We start from the raw sequence: 18,216 nt of genomic DNA on the forward strand, positions 1-18,216 counted from the left end.
ATAATACTAGATCTAAAATAGCCTGTTCTCTTCTCGGTTCCTCAACATACTGCTCTAGAAAATCATCCCGAACACACTCCAGAAACTTGTCCTCCACAGCATTAGTGCTCATTAGGTTTACCCAGTCTATATGCAGATTGAAGTGTTGGAGTACTCTTCACTTGCCTGGATGGGTGCAGCTCCAACAACACACAAGAAGCTCAACACCATCCAGGACAAAGCAGCCCGCTTGATTGGCACCCCATCCACTACCTGCAACATTCACTCCACCACCGACAAACAGTGGCGCTGCAGCAACTCACCAGGGATCCTTCGACAGCACCTTCTAAACCCGCGACCTCTACCACCTAGAAGGACAAGGGCAGCAGCTGCATGGGAACACCACCACCTGCAAGTTCCCCTCCAAGTCACACACCATCCTGACTTGGAACTATATCACCATTCCTTCACTGTTGCTGGGTCAAAATCCTGGAACTCCCTTCCTGACAGCACTGTTGGTGTACTAACACCCCAAGGACTGCAGCGGTTCAAGAAGGCAGCTCACCACTACCTTCTGAAAGGCAATTAGGGCTGGGCAATAAATGCTGGCATAGTCAGCAATGCCCACATAAAAAATTCTGGACAGGACACCAATAGGTACATCATCTCACCCAGTGAATTTCATTTGCTTTCCAGCCCGGTTTATGTCAGGTGGTTAAGAATCAACTACATCCCCAGAAAAAAAGTCAGCATTTAAAAGTGGGTTTTCTTTCAGGTAGATGATTATTTTAAAATATGTTTTTCTTTATCGTTTAATGTTTTTACTTTTTCCAAGAGGTATAGAAAACCTAAAGAATGTTTCTGTCTGGTGTCACCAATATTCAATTTATCCTTGAATTGCCAATGCTTTTTTATCCAGTTAATGTCAGGCAACTTGCAGGACAATGATGATTTCAGTTTTTAGTTTGGACAAGATTGGGACACTATTTTAGCTGCTGTTTCAGCCAATAACTGACAAAAATCATAGTAACTTAAGAAATTTCAATCACAAAAATGTTGCAAAACTATGTAAATGTCAAAAAGTAAGAAACTCATATACAATTTTGTGATTTCCTTCCCCCACCCCACCCCTTTAGTGTGGATTCTTTAAAAGACAACTGAAAGCCAAAAGAAATGACGAAAATAAAAAAAGCAACTGTCAAGGAAGTTGGCAATCAGTACATCAAGAGGAAAATGATGATGATTAAGTAAATGACAACACTTCCATACAATGCAAAATTGAGGTTTGGCATTTACAAAAAACGTATGAAATGCAAACTAAACAGCATTGGGATTATTTGTAGATTGGAAAATGTGAACTTGTGTATATTTGAGTAAAAATATCTGAAAATTGTACCTTAGATGATTCCGCCAGAATTCACAGAATTGTTACAGTGCAGAAGGAGGCCATTTGGCCCATCGTGTCCTCACCTTCACTAAGATTTATTCCACATTATAATTTGTAGAGTCTAAATATGCACTATTTTATGCATGCAGTGTTTTAAATTGCCTCTGTTTGAACAGATTATTTCAACTGCATTAATGAATAATGTATTACTGTTTTAGGTTTTATTTTAATCTAACCTTGAATCTAAAGCAAACAATCCAAGTTTATCGAGAAATGCATTCTCCCAACTGGGCTCCACTAATAGAATCTCTAATTTCCTACCTAAACAGAATTTGTCTTCTGCCCACCAGTAACAGTAAGCATAACATTTTGTTCCCTCTTTCAGAATTGCATCAGCTGAAAATCCAAGGCATACATTTTCTACTTGCTGCCTGGGTATAAAACTGGTATAGTGGATTAGACATCCATTATATAAACGACTTAATTTTAATTGCTGTTAATTTCAATGGAAATTAAAACCCGGTTGTTTCTGTAATGGATGGATGATCCACAACACAGGCTTTACGCCCAGGAAGCAACTAAAAATCTACTCTAAATTTACAAATCCATTCCTACACTGTTATAAACTGTACAATATAATCTTGTAAACTTTCTTTTAGAGAACTGCCCAATGTTTTAGTATGTGGTCTATGAACTAAACTACCCAAAATTAATATGTAAGGTTTCAGCTGATCAGTTTTTTAATACATATAAATAAATAGAGGGACTGCATTCTTGAAGAGGTTTTTTTACTCATATACAGCTACTCCCATTCTTCTCTTTCACCTTCACCCTGCAAATATTTCCTATTCGGGAATACATCCAATTCTGTTTCGAAAGTTACTGTTGGGCTGAATTTTTCCGATCGCGGCGGCGAGCTATAAAATGGTGCGAAGCACACGCGAGATGTGTGCCGCGGAGCCGCTGCGATAATTAGTGCGGCAGCTCATTTACATGGACGGAGCAGACCGCCTCCCCGATGACGGGGAGGGGGCAGGCGCTCCGTCCTCGGCAACAGTAAAGTGGCGTTGGCACCATCTTTAAAGAGCTTCAAGCCCTTACATGTAATTTAAATTTTTAAGGACACAGACAATAAAAATGTAATGTGCAAAATTCAATAAATGATTCAAGCCCCTCTCCTACACCCTCCCAATGACTGTAGACTTTATTGATTGCCTTTCCCCACAAAAAAATTCATTTTCCGATCCCGGACTTCCCCGCACCCCCCCCCCCCCCCCACCCCCTTGACCTACAACCCCTTCCCACCAATCGTAAGAGTTTTCCCTACTCCCCACCACCCCCCCCATCAGTGTTCGCCTCGGATTTCCGAACGGAGATCCAAAGGCGCGGGTGTTGCGGCATCTGGCTGGAATATCGGAGCGGGACAGCCGTCGCGAGAAGGTAAATACATATTCATTAATTAACATTTATTTAAATACTTAGATAACGTTTCCGTCGCTGAGCGTTGAGGGGGCCACCATGAGGCCTTGCCACTGCCAGTAATATGGGGCAGGGCCTTCCTGGCGCTGAGGCCTGTAGCGGGCCTCTCCCAAGGTATTTTCTGGGCCCCCCTGCCATGATCCCCGATGTTGGGGGACTGGTAAAATCCAGCCCATTGAATCTTCTTCCACCACACTTTCAGGCAATACATTCCATATCATAACTACTTGCTGCATTAAAAAAAATTCATCCCCCCTCACTCCCAACCCCAACCCACCTCTGGTTCTTTTGCAACTTATCTTAAATCTGTCTCCTCTGGTTACTGACATGCCTGCCAGTAGAAACAGTTGCCCGCTATTTATTCTATCAAAATCTCTATTAAAGTAAACATTGAGGAAGATAAAAGACTTCAAGAGGGCATGGACAGTCTGGTAGAATGGACGGACACCTGGTTGATGAAATTCAATGCAGAAAGGTGAGAGATGATGCATTTTGGTAGGATAAGCAGAGACAATACATGCTAAATGGCACAATTTTAAATGGGGTGTAAAAACAGAAAGACCTGGGGGTGTTTGTGCACAAATCTTGAAAGGTGGCAGGACTGGCTCACAAAGCAGTTAATAAAGCATGTGGGTTCTTGGGCCTTATAAAAAGAAGCATCGAGTACAAAAGCCAGGATGTTATGCTGAACCTACATAAAACACTAGTTCAGGCCCAGCTGGAGTATCATGTGCAATTCTGGGAACCACACTTTAGGAACGCTTTGGAGAGGGTACAGAGAGATTTACTGAATAGTTCTGGGGATGAGAGATTGCAGTTACATAGAGAAGCTGGGATTGTTCTCATTAGAGCATAGAAGGCTAAGAGAAGATTTAATAGAGGTGTTTAAAATCATCAAGCGTTTCTTCTTTAGCCTCCTTATCTCGAGAGACAATGGATACGCGCCTGGAGGTGGTCAGTGGTTTGTGAAGCAGCGCCTGGAGTGGCTATAAAGGCCAATTCTAGAGTGACAGGCTCTTCCACAGGTGCTGCAGAGAAATTTGTTTGTCGGGGCTGTTGCACAGTTGGCTCTCCCCTTGCGCCTCTGTCTTTTTTCCTGCCAACTACTAAGTCTCTTCGACTCGCCACATTTTAGCCCCGTCTTTATGGCTGCCCGCCAGCTCTGGTGAACGCTGGCAACTGACTCCCACGACTTGTGATCAATGTCACAGGATTTCATGTCGCGTTTGCAGACGTCTTTGAAGCGGAGACATGGACGGCCGGTGGGTCTGATACCAGTGGCGAGCTCGCTGTACAATGTGTCTTTGGGGATCCTGCCATCTTCCATGCGGCTCACATGGCCAAGCCATCTCAAGCGCCGCTGACTCAGTAGTGTGTACAAGCTGGGGATGTTGGCGCCTCGAGGACTTCTGTGTTGGAGATACGGACCTGCCACCTGATGCCAAGTATTCTCCAGAGGCAGATGGAATGAATTGAGACGTCGCTCTTGGCTGACATACGTTGTCCAGGCCTCGCTGCCATAGAGCAAGGTACTGAGGACACAGGCCTGATACACTCGGACTTTTGTGTTCCGTATCAGTGCGCCATTTTCCCACACTCTCTTGGCCAGTCTGGCCATAGCAGTGGAAGCCTTTCCCATGCGCTTGTTGATTTCTGCATCTAGAGACAGGTTACTGGTGATAGTTGAGCCTAGGTAGGTGAACTCTTGAATCACTTCCAGAGCGTGGTCGCCAATATTGATGGATGGAGCATTTCTGACGTCCTGCCCCATGATGTTCATTTTCTTGAGGCTGATGGTTAGGCTAAATTCATTGCAGGCAGCCGCAAACCTGTCGATGAGACTCTGCAGGCACTCTTCAGTGTGAGATGCTGAAGCAGCATCGTCAGCAAAGAGGAGTTCCCTGATGAGGACTTTCCGTACTTTGGTCTTCGCTCTTAGACGGGCAAGGTTGAACAACCTGCCCCCTGATCTTGTGTGGAGGAAAATTCCTTCTTCAGAGGACTTGAACGCATCTGAAAGCAGCAGGGAGAAGAAAATCCCAAAAAGTGTGGGTGTGAGAACACAGCCCTGTTTCATGCCACTCAGGATAGGAAAGGGTACATAATAAGAAACTGTTTGCAGCAGCTGAACGATCAATTTGAGAAGGCACAAATTTAAGGTGATCGGCAAAAGAACCATACATGAGCAAAAGCTTTTTTGTGCAATGAGTGATTAGGATTTGGAACTCATTGCCTCATCGGGTTGTGGTTACAGATTCAATAGTAGCATTCAAGAGGGAATTGGATAAATACATGAAGGAGAAGTTGCAGGGATATGGGCAAAGAGCAGGGGAGTGGGACTAACTGCTCTTTGAAAGAGCAGGTGCAGACTTGATGGACTGAATGATCTCCTCCTGTGCTGCATCATTCTTTGATTCTATGAAATCTCCCCTTAACACTCTTTGCTTTAAGGAGAACAACCCCAGCCTCTCTAGTCCCTCACCCCTGATTTAACTTTTTCCTAAGAATAAAGAAAATCTCTTCCCTTTTCCAGCTTATTAACATAACTTTTTAGCTACTGCATGTGGTAAAAGAAACAATCTTCAATCCAGTCATGCTCTCATTATCAGATTTGATATAATCAAACACTCAACCAATAATATTTAGTCTATATGTTCTCTTCATAACTGTGGATTTGGTTCAGACCTGTATTTGCATCAGTAACAACTGTGACTCCTTACTGATTTAGAACTGCATGTAAACTTACATATATTTAAGGTTCGTTCTAATTTAGCCCACTTTGAAACTAAAATAAAACACTTAGTTGTACTTGAGAATAATACAATCAAAACTAAGCATTTTTAATATCCACAAAATCCTTTTAATTCAATATTATAGTATTTAAATCTTCTATAATTGTTAGGATGTTGTAGCAAACATCTGTTGAGCATTAAATTATAGAAAATGCACAACTATGCCTTACTGTACCGGATTATGTGCATTTTTGTAAAATAGCTGTAAACAAACTATTAATTGTACTTGTATATAAATCGTATTGCATTCATAATTCTTTTCTAAAATAATGGTTCTTTGTCCTTTGACCACATGCTTTTGATAGCACTATTTACTAATTAAATCAAATTCATTTTACTTCAGTTGCAGCTTTGCAGCCTGCAAATAGCTGCTGTGGAAGCATCAAAAGACATAACTGCATATCAGTTTAATTCCTTTGTATATTTTGGATTCTTTTGTAGGAAAAATGTATTTTCCATTGAGGAAAAACTTCAAGATTGTTTTGCATATTTGTCTAATTACCGTAAGTAATGAATATGCAAACCGCCACACGCCAAAAGACTTGCAGGTTGATAGGTAAATTGGCCATTATAAATTGTCACTAGTATAAGTAGGTGGTAGGGAAATATAGGGACAGGTGGGGATGTTTGGTAGAAATATGGGATTAGTGTAGGATTAGTATAAATGGGTGGTTGATGTTCGGCACAGACTCGGTGGGCCGAAGGGCCTGTTTCAGTGCTGTATCTCTAATCTAATCTTGTCTACATTTTAGAAGAGTTGTTACAATACTTCCACCAATTGTATTGCCCCTGGTGTTAGTGTTTTCTATTTATCTTCTGCAAAATGGCCAAAACATTCAATTATAACAAGTGGGTCTGGAAGAAGCCCATTTCAGGAAATAGCTTTGTAATTCTTGAGATGACAAATAATATCTGTTAATAATTTTAATATTTTTTGAAAAATGAATTTTTGTTTCCAAATGATGAATCAAAGTGTTTAGGACAGTCTTTTGCAAAGAGCAGATGTTACATTTAAATACAGGTAATATCAACAACTCAAACTTAACTGTGACTTTTCAGATTATTATCCGACAATACCTTCAAGCATTTTAAAATAACAATGCCTGTAAAAGAATTGAGTCATTCAATGTATAAGTGAGGTATTACTTTCTTCTGCAATTTCTTCCATTATTGATGAGGTGCTTCTAGAGAAAAAGGCTTGTAGGAAATGATTTGCTTCTTGAAATAGAAGATGTGGGCCAATCCCTCCCAAGGGGACCCTATCTGGTTGCAGGAAAAATTAATTGGAATTTGCCAATGTTATGCCTATGCTAAGCACAAGAAGAATTTCTATAATAATGGAGCAGCCAATTAAGGAATCCAAGTGATAGCACAGTAGTAATCCTGAACATGGGAGCTGCTGTGAGTGTAATGCAAAATGCCACTTGAGTGTTGGGTTGGTGGTTGGCAAAGAAGGCAAACCACCTTCTCTAAGAACATTTTGGTGAGGGACATTCCCCTTTAAGGACATTGCTAATTGATCTACTTGTGGGTTAAGCCAAAATTTATGTAAGACTGAATTGGCAATGCTGACATCAGTAGAGACTCTACCAGCATTTCTGAGAATCATGATGTAGGAGACTCTATAAATTGTTAGACAAGAGAATGATGGAAGCAACTGTAAGAAAAGGAAAGCTAGCCTATGAAGGAAAATGAAAATAAGACAAACATATCTATAATACTTGAAAAAAATTACATCTGCATGCAGTTCTTGCTAATTTTTCAATCTTAAGTTCCGATGTCCACATTTATCAAGGAAACTACCTGTGGAAAGTTGTCAATCTGCTATTACTCCCAATTGCACCACTGGTGCAAATGCAATTACAGTGTAACAAGTTTACATAGGCAATTTCCATTGTAAATATAGAGATGGGAATTTATAATGGAAATTTAAAAGTAAAAAGTAGAAAATGATTTTAAAATAACTAAATTACATTTACATGCCAGGTCCAAATAAACCCCATGCCCTCTAAATCTACTTCACCTGCAGATTGCATTTGGTCTTGACTCCCCATAGGCAACATTACCAAATATCAACTAGTATATAATTAAAATGGGTAAGTCCTGTCATTGGTCAAAATTCCTTATGGAGAGTTCCATGTTAATTATATCTACTCCCATATGTTTGTAATAAGATTCTACCATTAATCTGATAACCTATGACACTTAGTTACAAGCTCTGGCCACCAGGTGACACAATGGGAAAAAAGTATATTTTTACATCTCAATCATTTTTCTGGAACTGATTTTTTTCCCCCCAAGCAATGAGTTGATTTTTCTCCCCTTCCTGTCTCTCCCTGATCTGTTAACCCTCTTCTCTCTCCATCCTTGTCCTGGTCCCTCTATCTTCCCTGGTCTACCCTGAATCCCCTTCCTTCATTTTTCTCACTCGTGTTCACATCCAGCCCTCTTTGCCCAAAATCCTTCCACCTTGCTTCTTTCAAATTCCCCTTATCCTCCCCCATCCAGCTATGCACCACTTGTTGTAACTGTGTGCAGCTGCAACTCATCTATCAAATTTTCCAATGGTCTTCAAATCTCTTCCCCAACCACCCAGGCTAAGTATGCTCTATCTAAAGTCTATTTGTTCCTTTGGTCCCAGCCTTTGACCATGTTTTTTTTTACTTTAGTCCTTGTTTCCCCTTCTCCAACCCTTCTGTCTTCTCCTTCGGCTTCCAACTGCATTCCCCACCCCACCCCTCCACCTTTGACCTCTCTGGCCCACTCAGCCCCCATCTAATTATCCCCCACCCTCTTAACTCCACTTGACCTGAAGGCTACGCTTCATTTTGACTCTCTGTTTGCAATGCCATGGGAGATCGACGAGTAGGAAAAAGAAATAGGAATGCATCATCAAGTGAATGGAAGCCTAACTCAGGTGCTAGGCTCCAAGCTTAGCCAACTATTTAAAGAGACACCAGCACTTGTCACTAAGCTGAAGATGCCGAGCTGGAAAATGCCACGCTGGAAGAGACCAGCATTTCATCAAATTTAATTATTAGGTAGGAATGTGTAGCTTAATTTTTGTCAGGCAATTTTAGTAAAAACAAATTAACCTTAAGAAAGTTATTCAAAATTATTCAGATTCAAATGAAGCTCAATATCCCACTGTACAGAATGTCAATTCAAATTATATTAAGCTTCAGGATAAATATCAGTCAGAAGTTTAAACCCTGAAGAGTTGTGGAACTGGACAAGAAAAAACAGAGTAACAAACTGACAAATTAAGGGGAACTGCTCAGAATGATGAGTATACCTATTATCTTGGAGAGTTCTACCTCTCCCTCTAGTGGAAGACGAATAAGAGATTAAAATTAATTAACAAACTAGAAGTCAAAAGGAATGTTTGCATTTGTACAAGTCACAAGAAATTTTGAAAGTCATGTGTAAACCAAATCTAATAGTTTATACCAAACACACAAACCTTCCTCACACTGTGTAATACGGAAATCCAAAAATTGGAAGCAAACATTTCAAAATAAAGTGGATTACTACACAGTAAGCGTAGACATTTTTGTTTAGAATTCCATTGCTCATCATCTACCTTTTGTTTGTAAAGCTCCATTTTCTTCACCTCAGAATACAATGTGTACTATAAAATCAATTCCTTACATTCCCCAAATTGTCCTACTGTCTGTTTTTACAATTAGCCATTTTAGAAATTCCCATTATTGTAAATTCTACCACTTTCCTACTATAATATTCCTGTCGCTTTGCGGAGTATAAAATAATCAACAGGCCATATACAGATCCTTGTTCTTTTGGTTCTTGCATGAAATTTCTTTGAAGTATACTATACTGGGGATTTCTTTGTGCTACACATGGCAAAATCAGTGATATAAACACATTTACAATTTCACTACACATAGTACACAGGAAATCTTCCTCCAATGTTACATAAATTAATAATGGATACATTCTCAAAAGTACACTTTTCGGAAAACAATTTCAAAACTATAAAAATTATACATTAATATATTGCACAAATATACAACTTAACAAAATGTAGTAATTTTATTTAAAAAAAGTAGTTGCACAGAGTTCAATTGTGGTTATAGTCTGAAAATAATCCTGATCATCTCCCTCAGAATACTTTGGTGAATTACAAATCACTCCAGGAATCATTTGGTATTATCTTCACTATAGGCAGCTGCACTTAACTGTAAGATCATCACATTCTTCAATATTCCTTCCATACAGCGTAATTAGCTGTGAGTGAATCCTATGAAATTCAAGGGAAAAAAATTACAAAATTCAGAAGACCTATATTTCATTATGTAATCCTGTTCTATACTCATCAGTAGATGGTGTTTCAATAATGAAAGAGTACATCTTGGGCTACAAAGATAAATTTTTAGTTCATTAATAAACAATATAATACAACTTCTTGTGCACCTATTAAACTGAGATCTTGAATAACTTTCAGCTCACAGGATAAAACCATGTGGTTTGGTAGTTTTTGTTCGCTTCGTTGGTTTTGAATGTTTTTTTACTCACAAAGTTAATCTCAAATGAAAGTGTATAAAAATATCTACATTCTAATATAAAAATTCAAGAGTTGCTGCAAACATCTGACAGTTGCATCTGTAAATATTCAATGCTTACTTTATATGAACTTCTGAAGTTCCCTCCATTAAGTCGCCATCAACATTCCATGGACAGCTTCCTTTCAAAGAAATCACAGAGGAGCGACATGAATGAAAATCAGCATTCTCTTCTGATGTCTCATCGGTCCATCCGTATTTAGTCCTTGATCGGATTTTAACTTCCTGGACTGTATATGTCTCCACAAAGGGAAAATTAAACTACAAGGAACAAGACAATGTGCAAAGGTGTAAATCAATGTTTATTGAGCTTAAAATTTTAAAATTAAATACATCAACCATTGACCATCGTCAGTTCTTTTTGGTAGTCACTTTTCTTTGGGCTGAACTTTGTTATGGAGACAGGCGTCCCAATGGCTGGCAGAAAGGTGGGTGGAGACCCCGCCTTGGTCCTCCGTTGGACACTCGGAACTAGTTAATTGCAGGCCAATCGGAGGGCCAGTAGCACTGCAGTACCGAAGAGAGAAGACCCCAGGGGAAATGAGTGGGGTTGGGGTCGCTGGAGGCATTTTGCAGGCCCTGGCGACAGGGTGGGGAATGGGGATAGTGAAGGTCAGGGGATCATCACGGGGGGTAGCAATCACTCCGGGGGTGGAGGGGAGGGGAGGGGGTGGCCCTAGATTGTCCCCAAAGGAGGGCCCTCCCCTGAGCCCACTAGGAGGCTGCCAGGCTTTACCTGGCAGTGTCTCCCTGTGGCCTTCTGTTAAACTGAGGTGTAGGTGGGAAGAGGCCCTTAAGTGGCCATTAATTGACCACTTAAGGGCCTCAATTGGCTTGGGGCTGGAAGATCATCCTTGGCCTTCCCCATCCCAGACTAAATTGGAAGGCAACAGGAAGGTGATGGGCACTCTACCTCCTGCCTTCCGATGAAATTTTATGGACCCCTCTGCCTCCATTCCCATCCCGTGGGGGCCCATAAAATTCAGCCCTTTTTTTTGCAAGTCATTAGCTTACAAGTTCATACACACTGAAGTTTATAGGGAGTAAGGACTCGCTCACAGAGTGATCTGTGATGTTCACCTGAGGAGATTATCTAGTGCAAAAACCCAGAAAGACAATATACTAAATTGGAGATGATTACTGAAATGTAAATACATAAGTCTTTATAAGTGTAATTAATTATTGTTTAAAATTCAGACAGCTCCACAACTATTTATAGATGGGCAAAATGAGTGGATTGTAAATTCATGCAAATAAAAATAGCCACATTGATAAGAGCTAATCTGGATTAGGTTGTACAATGTTTTATATTAAGTAACAATTCAGCATCTGATGTCTTGTGATAGGAAACTAATTCTCCTTAGGAGGACAAAGCATGCTAACACAATTATGAGAAGTCTATAGGATTTACTATTAATCTAGGAAAACTAATTAAGTGGGTCTAAAAAAACCCACATATTTTGAGTTTACCTGATTCTTTAGGTTACCATATCGTTTTAGGTGTTTTACAAAATCTGCTCGTGAACTGTTTCGAACAGCAATAAGTGACATGCTTCCATTATCCAATCTAGAATAGAAAATTAAATGCTCACAAAAGGCACATTATGTTCAGTTTAAACAATGAATTAAAAACTGTTATACAGGAAAATGTTTCTGGTTTGAACTCTTAGGCTGGAATTTTATATTGGGCCTGCCTCCACTGGGCCTGGGGAGCCACGCTGGGAATTTTCGCTTCCCAAGCCCTTAATTGGCCTTGGGTGGGACTTCCACCTCCTTGAGGCAGGAGGTCCCACCTAATGGAGCTGCCGACCAATCAGTGGGCCAACAGATCTTAGTCCCAGCTGCGCCACCAGGAGCAATGGATGTAAGAGGAAGGCCAGCTCCGAAACTAAGGTAAGTTTTTGGGGCCTTGCCGTGGACAATCGGCTGGGCCCCAGCGAGGCAAAGGAGGTCAGCTGAGGGGCAGTTTGGGCTTCAGGACGGCCCTCCGTGGGGCATAGGGTGCCTGATCAGGAGAAACCTCCTCCCCCCCACCATCCCTCAGCCTGCAAGAAGGCCGCCAGGTTTTACCTGGCAGCATTCTTGCAGCCTTTGCGGTCCGGCCACCATGGGTAAAATGCCACCATGGTGGTGGGAGGAGGCCCTTAAGTGCCAGTTAATTGGCCACTTAAGGGCCTTGATTGGTCTGGGGCTGGCAGGTCGTTGCTCGCCGCCGCTACCCCGTGTAAAAGTGCAACGGGGACGGGAAGGCGTCAGGAACGGCCCACACCTCCCACTCAATTTTACGGCCCTACCGCCACAAGCCTGCTCGTTGGAGGGCCGTACAATTGCAGCCTTACTGAATCTGTAGGCTACAAATTACTGTTGGTGATATCAGTGGATGAGCATTAATAATGAATGGATTAATGATGCCATTAAAAGAGTGGACAGGAATGTCCTAAGCATGTTATATGAATGAATTAAGTGCTTGTCTGCTAATATTGCTAACAGCAATTTTTAGCCTTTTTAGAAGCTCAGTACTTCTTGATACATAAAAGCTGATGAATGCAAAAGTTCATGCTAAGTTATCAATGCACTTCAGGACATTTAGTGGAAAAAAGAAATGTTGCAAATTAGTTACAGCATTTCGGTGTGTGTTTAATCAGAATAATCCTAGTTTACAGCATTCTGATTTAACATTGCAAATGGTTGTTGATGTACTTCCTGTCGTATTTAAGTACTTTGAAAAAAATACTTTACAGGTTTAAGACAAATCATTTAAGCTAGTTTGCATGTTATCCTTGTTAATTATGTATCAATTGTTTAATTATATGTAGGTGGAGAGTGTTGATTAGAGTCTTACTTGAGTACTTATTAAGGAGACTCTTACTGAGACTGGGGGAGGTTTTGAGTGAGGTGCTACTTGTTTGTAATCCTTTTTACTCTGTACAATAAATGTGAAAGTGAGTAAAGATAAGCTCCAGTGCATCCTTCCACAAAAAGCTTTCAGGAATTTAACAGTCCTTGAGTAATGCGGGAAGGTGTGCTTTTCTAAAATCCAACTGTCAGCGAGCCTAATTTGAACATTATCCAATGATTATTTCAACCTTGACCTCAGCTGACTCAACCAGCAACCATTTATAAACCATGAGATTACTATGTCAACTGCAGTCTATGCCCTCATAAGGGTCCAGAATATGTACATCAAAGTGCATATTTCTGGGAATGAATCCAAAACTTCGGGGGGGGGGATAGATATAGGGATTGGCCTACTTCTCTGAATCCACTGACCTGGTATTAGGTGCAAGGCCTCTTGGTGCCATGGAACAAAGACATGGAATGGCCATAATGCTAATATTGAGGAAATGCCCCTGCATGGTTTGCCATTTATCTTCATCATCTGAAAAGCACCACAAATTAATGTTGCTGCACAAGCATACCACAAAGACAAGTTCACACTTCAAATTTACTGAATCTGTTTTTAAATTGACATTCAGTACTCACTACATTGTTCAATAGCATTCATTTCATCTTCATTTCTAAAACATAATGGAAAGATAAGTAATTTGTCAATATCACAAGCAGATCCATTTTGAGAAGAAAATATAATGGCCTGGAATTTGTGGTGAGAATATCAATGTGGCTAACAGCTTTCACTGCTTTAACGGAGAAAATCTGACAGCAAAAGAAACTTCTGGAGTTCGAATATGCGCAGTTAAACATGAAATCCAGAAGCTGACATCAGAGATGCTCAACCAGACAGTGCACTGTGGCAATCCTCGCCAGGTACGTAGGCCGTACGTCCTAATGACTGGAGGATCGTATCAGACAGCATGTCCCTTCGGCTGTTTGCAATAGGCAGGATACTGACCATACTCAACCAGCGCGTGCTCACAAATTTCTGGACACAATGTATAACGTTGGATGTGATTCCGCAATTGGACAGTACTTGATGAGCAATCCCGAGTGTGTTAAGAATTACGCTAACAACCAATTTAAGATGATCAGTTTGGCTCACAATGTGGCTCACTTACACTTGCTAGAAGCTACATACGCAGGGACCTCTCCTCTGCAGGCAAAAGGAACATGTCCAGGTGTTGCACCTTTTTTGAATTAAACAACAGCATGGGGCCAACAGTTCCCTGGTGTATACTCCATGGTAATGCTTCAACCAGTCAGAGTCAACTTGTCAATAAACCGGCACCCCTTTTCTCACGCAGTATAAATTGTGCTCCCTTTCAAATTTGGGCATTTTTGCCTCTGTCCTGATAAGTGCAAGATGCAAAGCTTCGACAGCTTGTCTCTTTTTTCAGCAATACTCAAGTTCTGTACTACCAAGTGCATATTTAACTTTATTTTCTTGTCTGTTTCTTATTTCTCTCTCCCTTAATCTTGCTTTATTTCACATTCTGTACATCATTTAAATCTAATTTATATTTCCTGCTTTATACTTCCTGGTTTAGACTTTGCGTGTCTCAGTTAAGGTACTTCAATCTGATTAGTTAAAAAGCTATGCTGTTGCTTGTCCTGTTCACAGATGCCACAAATCCCTGCAGAGCAGCATTGTCCAGCCTTCTCGCATAGGGGTCCATATTACAATTTTTGTCTTACATGGGGGGGGGGGGTCAGTGAGGCAATTTCAAAAAGATAAATGCATTACAATTTATCTTACTATTCATCAAAACAGCAACAAATGTACATTTTTGTGAATAAACTTTAAATGAGGAGACTAATTTGTTGACTTACTTTCTGTTCACTATTGGACACTAATTTAGTGAGATACCTGGCATTTTTTGCTTGCACAAGTAGTCAATGTTTGCCCGAACACTCCTTGTAGGGATGGGGAGTATTCTGGATAGATGTCATTCTGTCAAGAGTGGTCTTGATCACTCTATCTCCCTCTCTATCTCTCTGTCCCCAGTGGAGAATATTTAAGGAAACATTTAACGAAATACAGAGCGAGTATATACCCGAGAGGAAAAAGCTCCACTTCACAGAAAAAACAGCCATGGACAACTAAAGAGATTAGGGACAGCATAAAACAAAAAGAAATGGCTTACAAAAATGTAAAACGCAGCACAAATCCACCGAATGGGATCGATACAAAGACCAGCAAAGGGTCACAAAGCAGCTTATAAGAGCTATTAAAAGAGATTATGAAAGGAAACTTGTAAGGGACATCAAAATCAATAAGAAGAAATTTTATAGTTACATAAAGGGAAAACGGGTGGTCAAGAGCAATGTAGGCCCACCAAAAGTTGAAAATGGAGATATTGTCATTGATAATGGGGAAATGGCAGACATGTTGAACAATTACTTTGCCTCAGTATTTACAGTTGAAAAGGAGGATAACTTGCCGGAAGTCCCGAAAAAATAAATAGCCGATAGGGGACAAGGACTTAATACAATTAACGTAAGTAAATCATCAGTAACAAGGAAATTAATGGAACTAAAGAGTGAGAAATCCCCAGGACCTGATGGTTTCCATCCGAGGGTGTTAAAGGAAGTAGGGGAGCACATTGTAGATGCCCTAACTATAGTCTTTTAGAGTTTCCTAGATTCAGGAGTGGTCCCTCTGGATTGGAAAGTTGCACATGTCACTCCACTTTTTAAGAAGGATGAAAGGGGGAACCCAGGAAGTTACAGACCAGTTAGCCTGACATCTGTGGTGGGCAAGTTGCTGGAGTCTATAATCAAGGATAGGATGACTGAACACCTAGAAAAATTTCAGCTAATCAGGGACAGCCAGCATGGATTCATGACAGGAAGGTCATGCCTGACGAATTTCATTGAATGTTTTGAAGAGGTGACTAAGGTAGTGGACAGGGGAGTGTCTATGGATGTTATTTAGATGGACTTCTAGAAGGCATTTGATAAAGTCCCACATTATAGACTGTTAACTAAGGTAGAAGCCCATGGGGTTGAGGGCAAATTATTGACATGATTAGAAAGTTGGTTGAGTGGTAGGCGACAGAGAGTGGGGATAATGGGTAAGTACTCTGATTGGCAGGATGTAACTAGTGGTGTCCCGCAGGGATCAGTGTTGGGGCCTCAATTATTCACATTATTCATTAACGACTTGGATGATGGCATAGTAAGTCATATATCCAAATTTGCTGATGATACAAAGTTAGGCGGCATTGTAGACAGTCTAGATGATAGCATAAAATCGCAAAGAGATATTGACAGACTAGGTGAATGGGAAAAACTGTGGCAGACGGATTTCAATGCGGGTAAGTGTGAGGTTATCCATTTTGGACCAAAAAAGGGTAGAGCAGGCTACTTTCTAAATGGGAACAGGTTAAGTACAGTGGATGTCCAAAGAGACTTGGGGGTTCAGCTGCATAGATCTTTAAAATGCCACGAGCAAGTGCAGAAAATAATCAAAAAGGCTAATGGAATGCTAGCCTTTATATCTAGAGGATTGGAGTATAAAGACACAGAGGTTATGCTGCAGCAGTACAAAACCCTGGTTAGACCCCACTTGGAGTACTGTGAGCAGTTCTGGGCATCACACCTTAGGAAGGATATATTGGCCTTGGAGGGAGTGCAACGTAGGTTTACAAGAATGATACCTGGACTAGAGGGGTTAAGTTACGAGGAGAGATTACACAAATTAGGCCTGTTTTCGCTAGAATTTAGAAGGTTAAGGGGTGATCTGATTGAAGTCTTCACGATATTAACAAGAAAAGACAGGCTAGATAAAGATAAACTATTTCCACTGGTTGGAGATTCTAAAACTAGGGGGCACAGTCTAAAAACTAGGACCAGATCGTTCAGGAGAGATGTTAGGAAGCACGTCTTCACGCAAAGGGTGGTAGAGGTTTGGAACTCTCTCCCACAAACAGCAGTTGAAGCTAGAACAGTTGTTAATTTTAAATCTGAGATAGATAGATTTTTGTTTAGCAAAGATATTAAGGGATATGGGCCAAAGGCAGGTATATGGAGTTAGGCCGTGGATCAGCCATGATCTCATTGAATGGTGGGACAGGCTCGAGGGGCTGAATGGCGTACTCCTGTTCCTATCTTCCTATGTTCCTATGTACCCCCTTCTCTCTCTCTGTCGCTCCTCCTCTCTCTCTGCCCCCCCTCTCTCCCTTTCTCTGTCTATCCCTGCTCTCTCTCTGACCCCTCTTTTTCTCTGTCTCCCTCTATCCCTTTTTCTCTCTATCTTTCCCCTTTTCTCTCTCTCTCTTTCTCTCTGATATTGCAGAGAGTGTGAATGCTCAGCAGATGGTTGATCAGGTTTTTAAAAAAATCTCAAGTCAGTTGCACAGCTGACAGTTCCTGACATCGGGAACAGCTGCTTCCCAACTTTAGACAGATTCTGTGTTTTCTGGTGGGCTTGTAAAAAAGCCCGATTCTGTCTGAAGTTGGGAAACGGCTGTTCCCGATGTCAGGAACTGAAAACTGTGAAACTGACTGGAGATTTTTTTAAAAAGCCAGTTTGCAAGAAGAAGACAAAGGGAAATTTCTCATTACCAGTGATGGAGCCCTGGCTAGGTTGAGGAACGGCCTAGGGTACAGTTTACAGCCGTGAGCCAAATGGAAGCCTTTGGTGGGCCAGATCCTGGCCCATGGGCTGTACGTTGGACAACCCTGCTGTCGAGGGTGCCACATTGGAAAAGCTACCAGATCAAAGGAAATCTGGGCTGATAAGCCCGCAAAAGGTTTGTAGGCAGCTCACGAGATGAATGGTGAGCGCCGTTCCTTCACCGCTGTGAGCAAAATCCAGGCCATTGTCTTTATGTACAATTACATAGAATATTAAATAAAACTTATATTTACAAAGTGCCTTTTACAGCTAATAAAGCACATTTGAAGTACACCAACTCAGTTTCCAAATGTATGCTGATGATACCCAGCCTAACCTCACCTCTCTCGACCCCTCTAAATTGTTTGATTCCTTGTTCAACATTCAGTACTGAATGAGCAAAAATTCCCTCAATTAAATATTAGGAAGACTCCTGTCTTCCCAGCCACAAATTCTTCTCCCTAGCAACAGTCTGAAACTAAA

The 18,216-nt window shown here is 41.0% G+C and overlaps 2 protein-coding genes across 6 annotated transcripts in view; one reads left to right on the top strand and one right to left on the bottom strand.

Moving 5' to 3' along the window:
* The window catches only part of itga4 (integrin alpha 4), a 325,335-nt gene extending 314,765 nt beyond the window's left edge, over positions 1-10,570 (top strand). For both annotated transcript variants that reach the window (XM_068035544.1, XM_068035543.1), the window contains exon 28: positions 1,116-10,570. In XM_068035544.1, the coding sequence (XP_067891645.1) occupies positions 1,116-1,226 (111 nt within the window). In that variant the 3' untranslated portion in view covers positions 1,227-10,570. The remainder of the gene's footprint in view (positions 1-1,115) is intronic.
* The window catches only part of cerkl (ceramide kinase-like), a 244,244-nt gene continuing 231,768 nt past the window's right edge, over positions 5,741-18,216 (bottom strand). For all 4 annotated transcript variants that reach the window (XM_068035551.1, XM_068035550.1, XM_068035548.1 and 1 more), the window contains 5 exons: positions 13,704-13,738; positions 13,491-13,599; positions 11,691-11,787; positions 10,282-10,481; positions 5,741-9,898 (listed from right to left, as the gene is read on the bottom strand). In XM_068035551.1, coding sequence (XP_067891652.1) covers positions 9,817-9,898; positions 10,282-10,481; positions 11,691-11,787; positions 13,491-13,599; positions 13,704-13,738 — 523 coding nt within the window. In that variant the 3' untranslated portion in view covers positions 5,741-9,816. The remainder of the gene's footprint in view (positions 9,899-10,281; positions 10,482-11,690; positions 11,788-13,490; positions 13,600-13,703; positions 13,739-18,216) is intronic.

The sequence above is a fragment of the Heterodontus francisci genome, chromosome 7 (assembly GCF_036365525.1).
Source record: "Heterodontus francisci isolate sHetFra1 chromosome 7, sHetFra1.hap1, whole genome shotgun sequence".
Classification (NCBI taxonomy): domain Eukaryota; kingdom Metazoa; phylum Chordata; class Chondrichthyes; order Heterodontiformes; family Heterodontidae; genus Heterodontus; species Heterodontus francisci.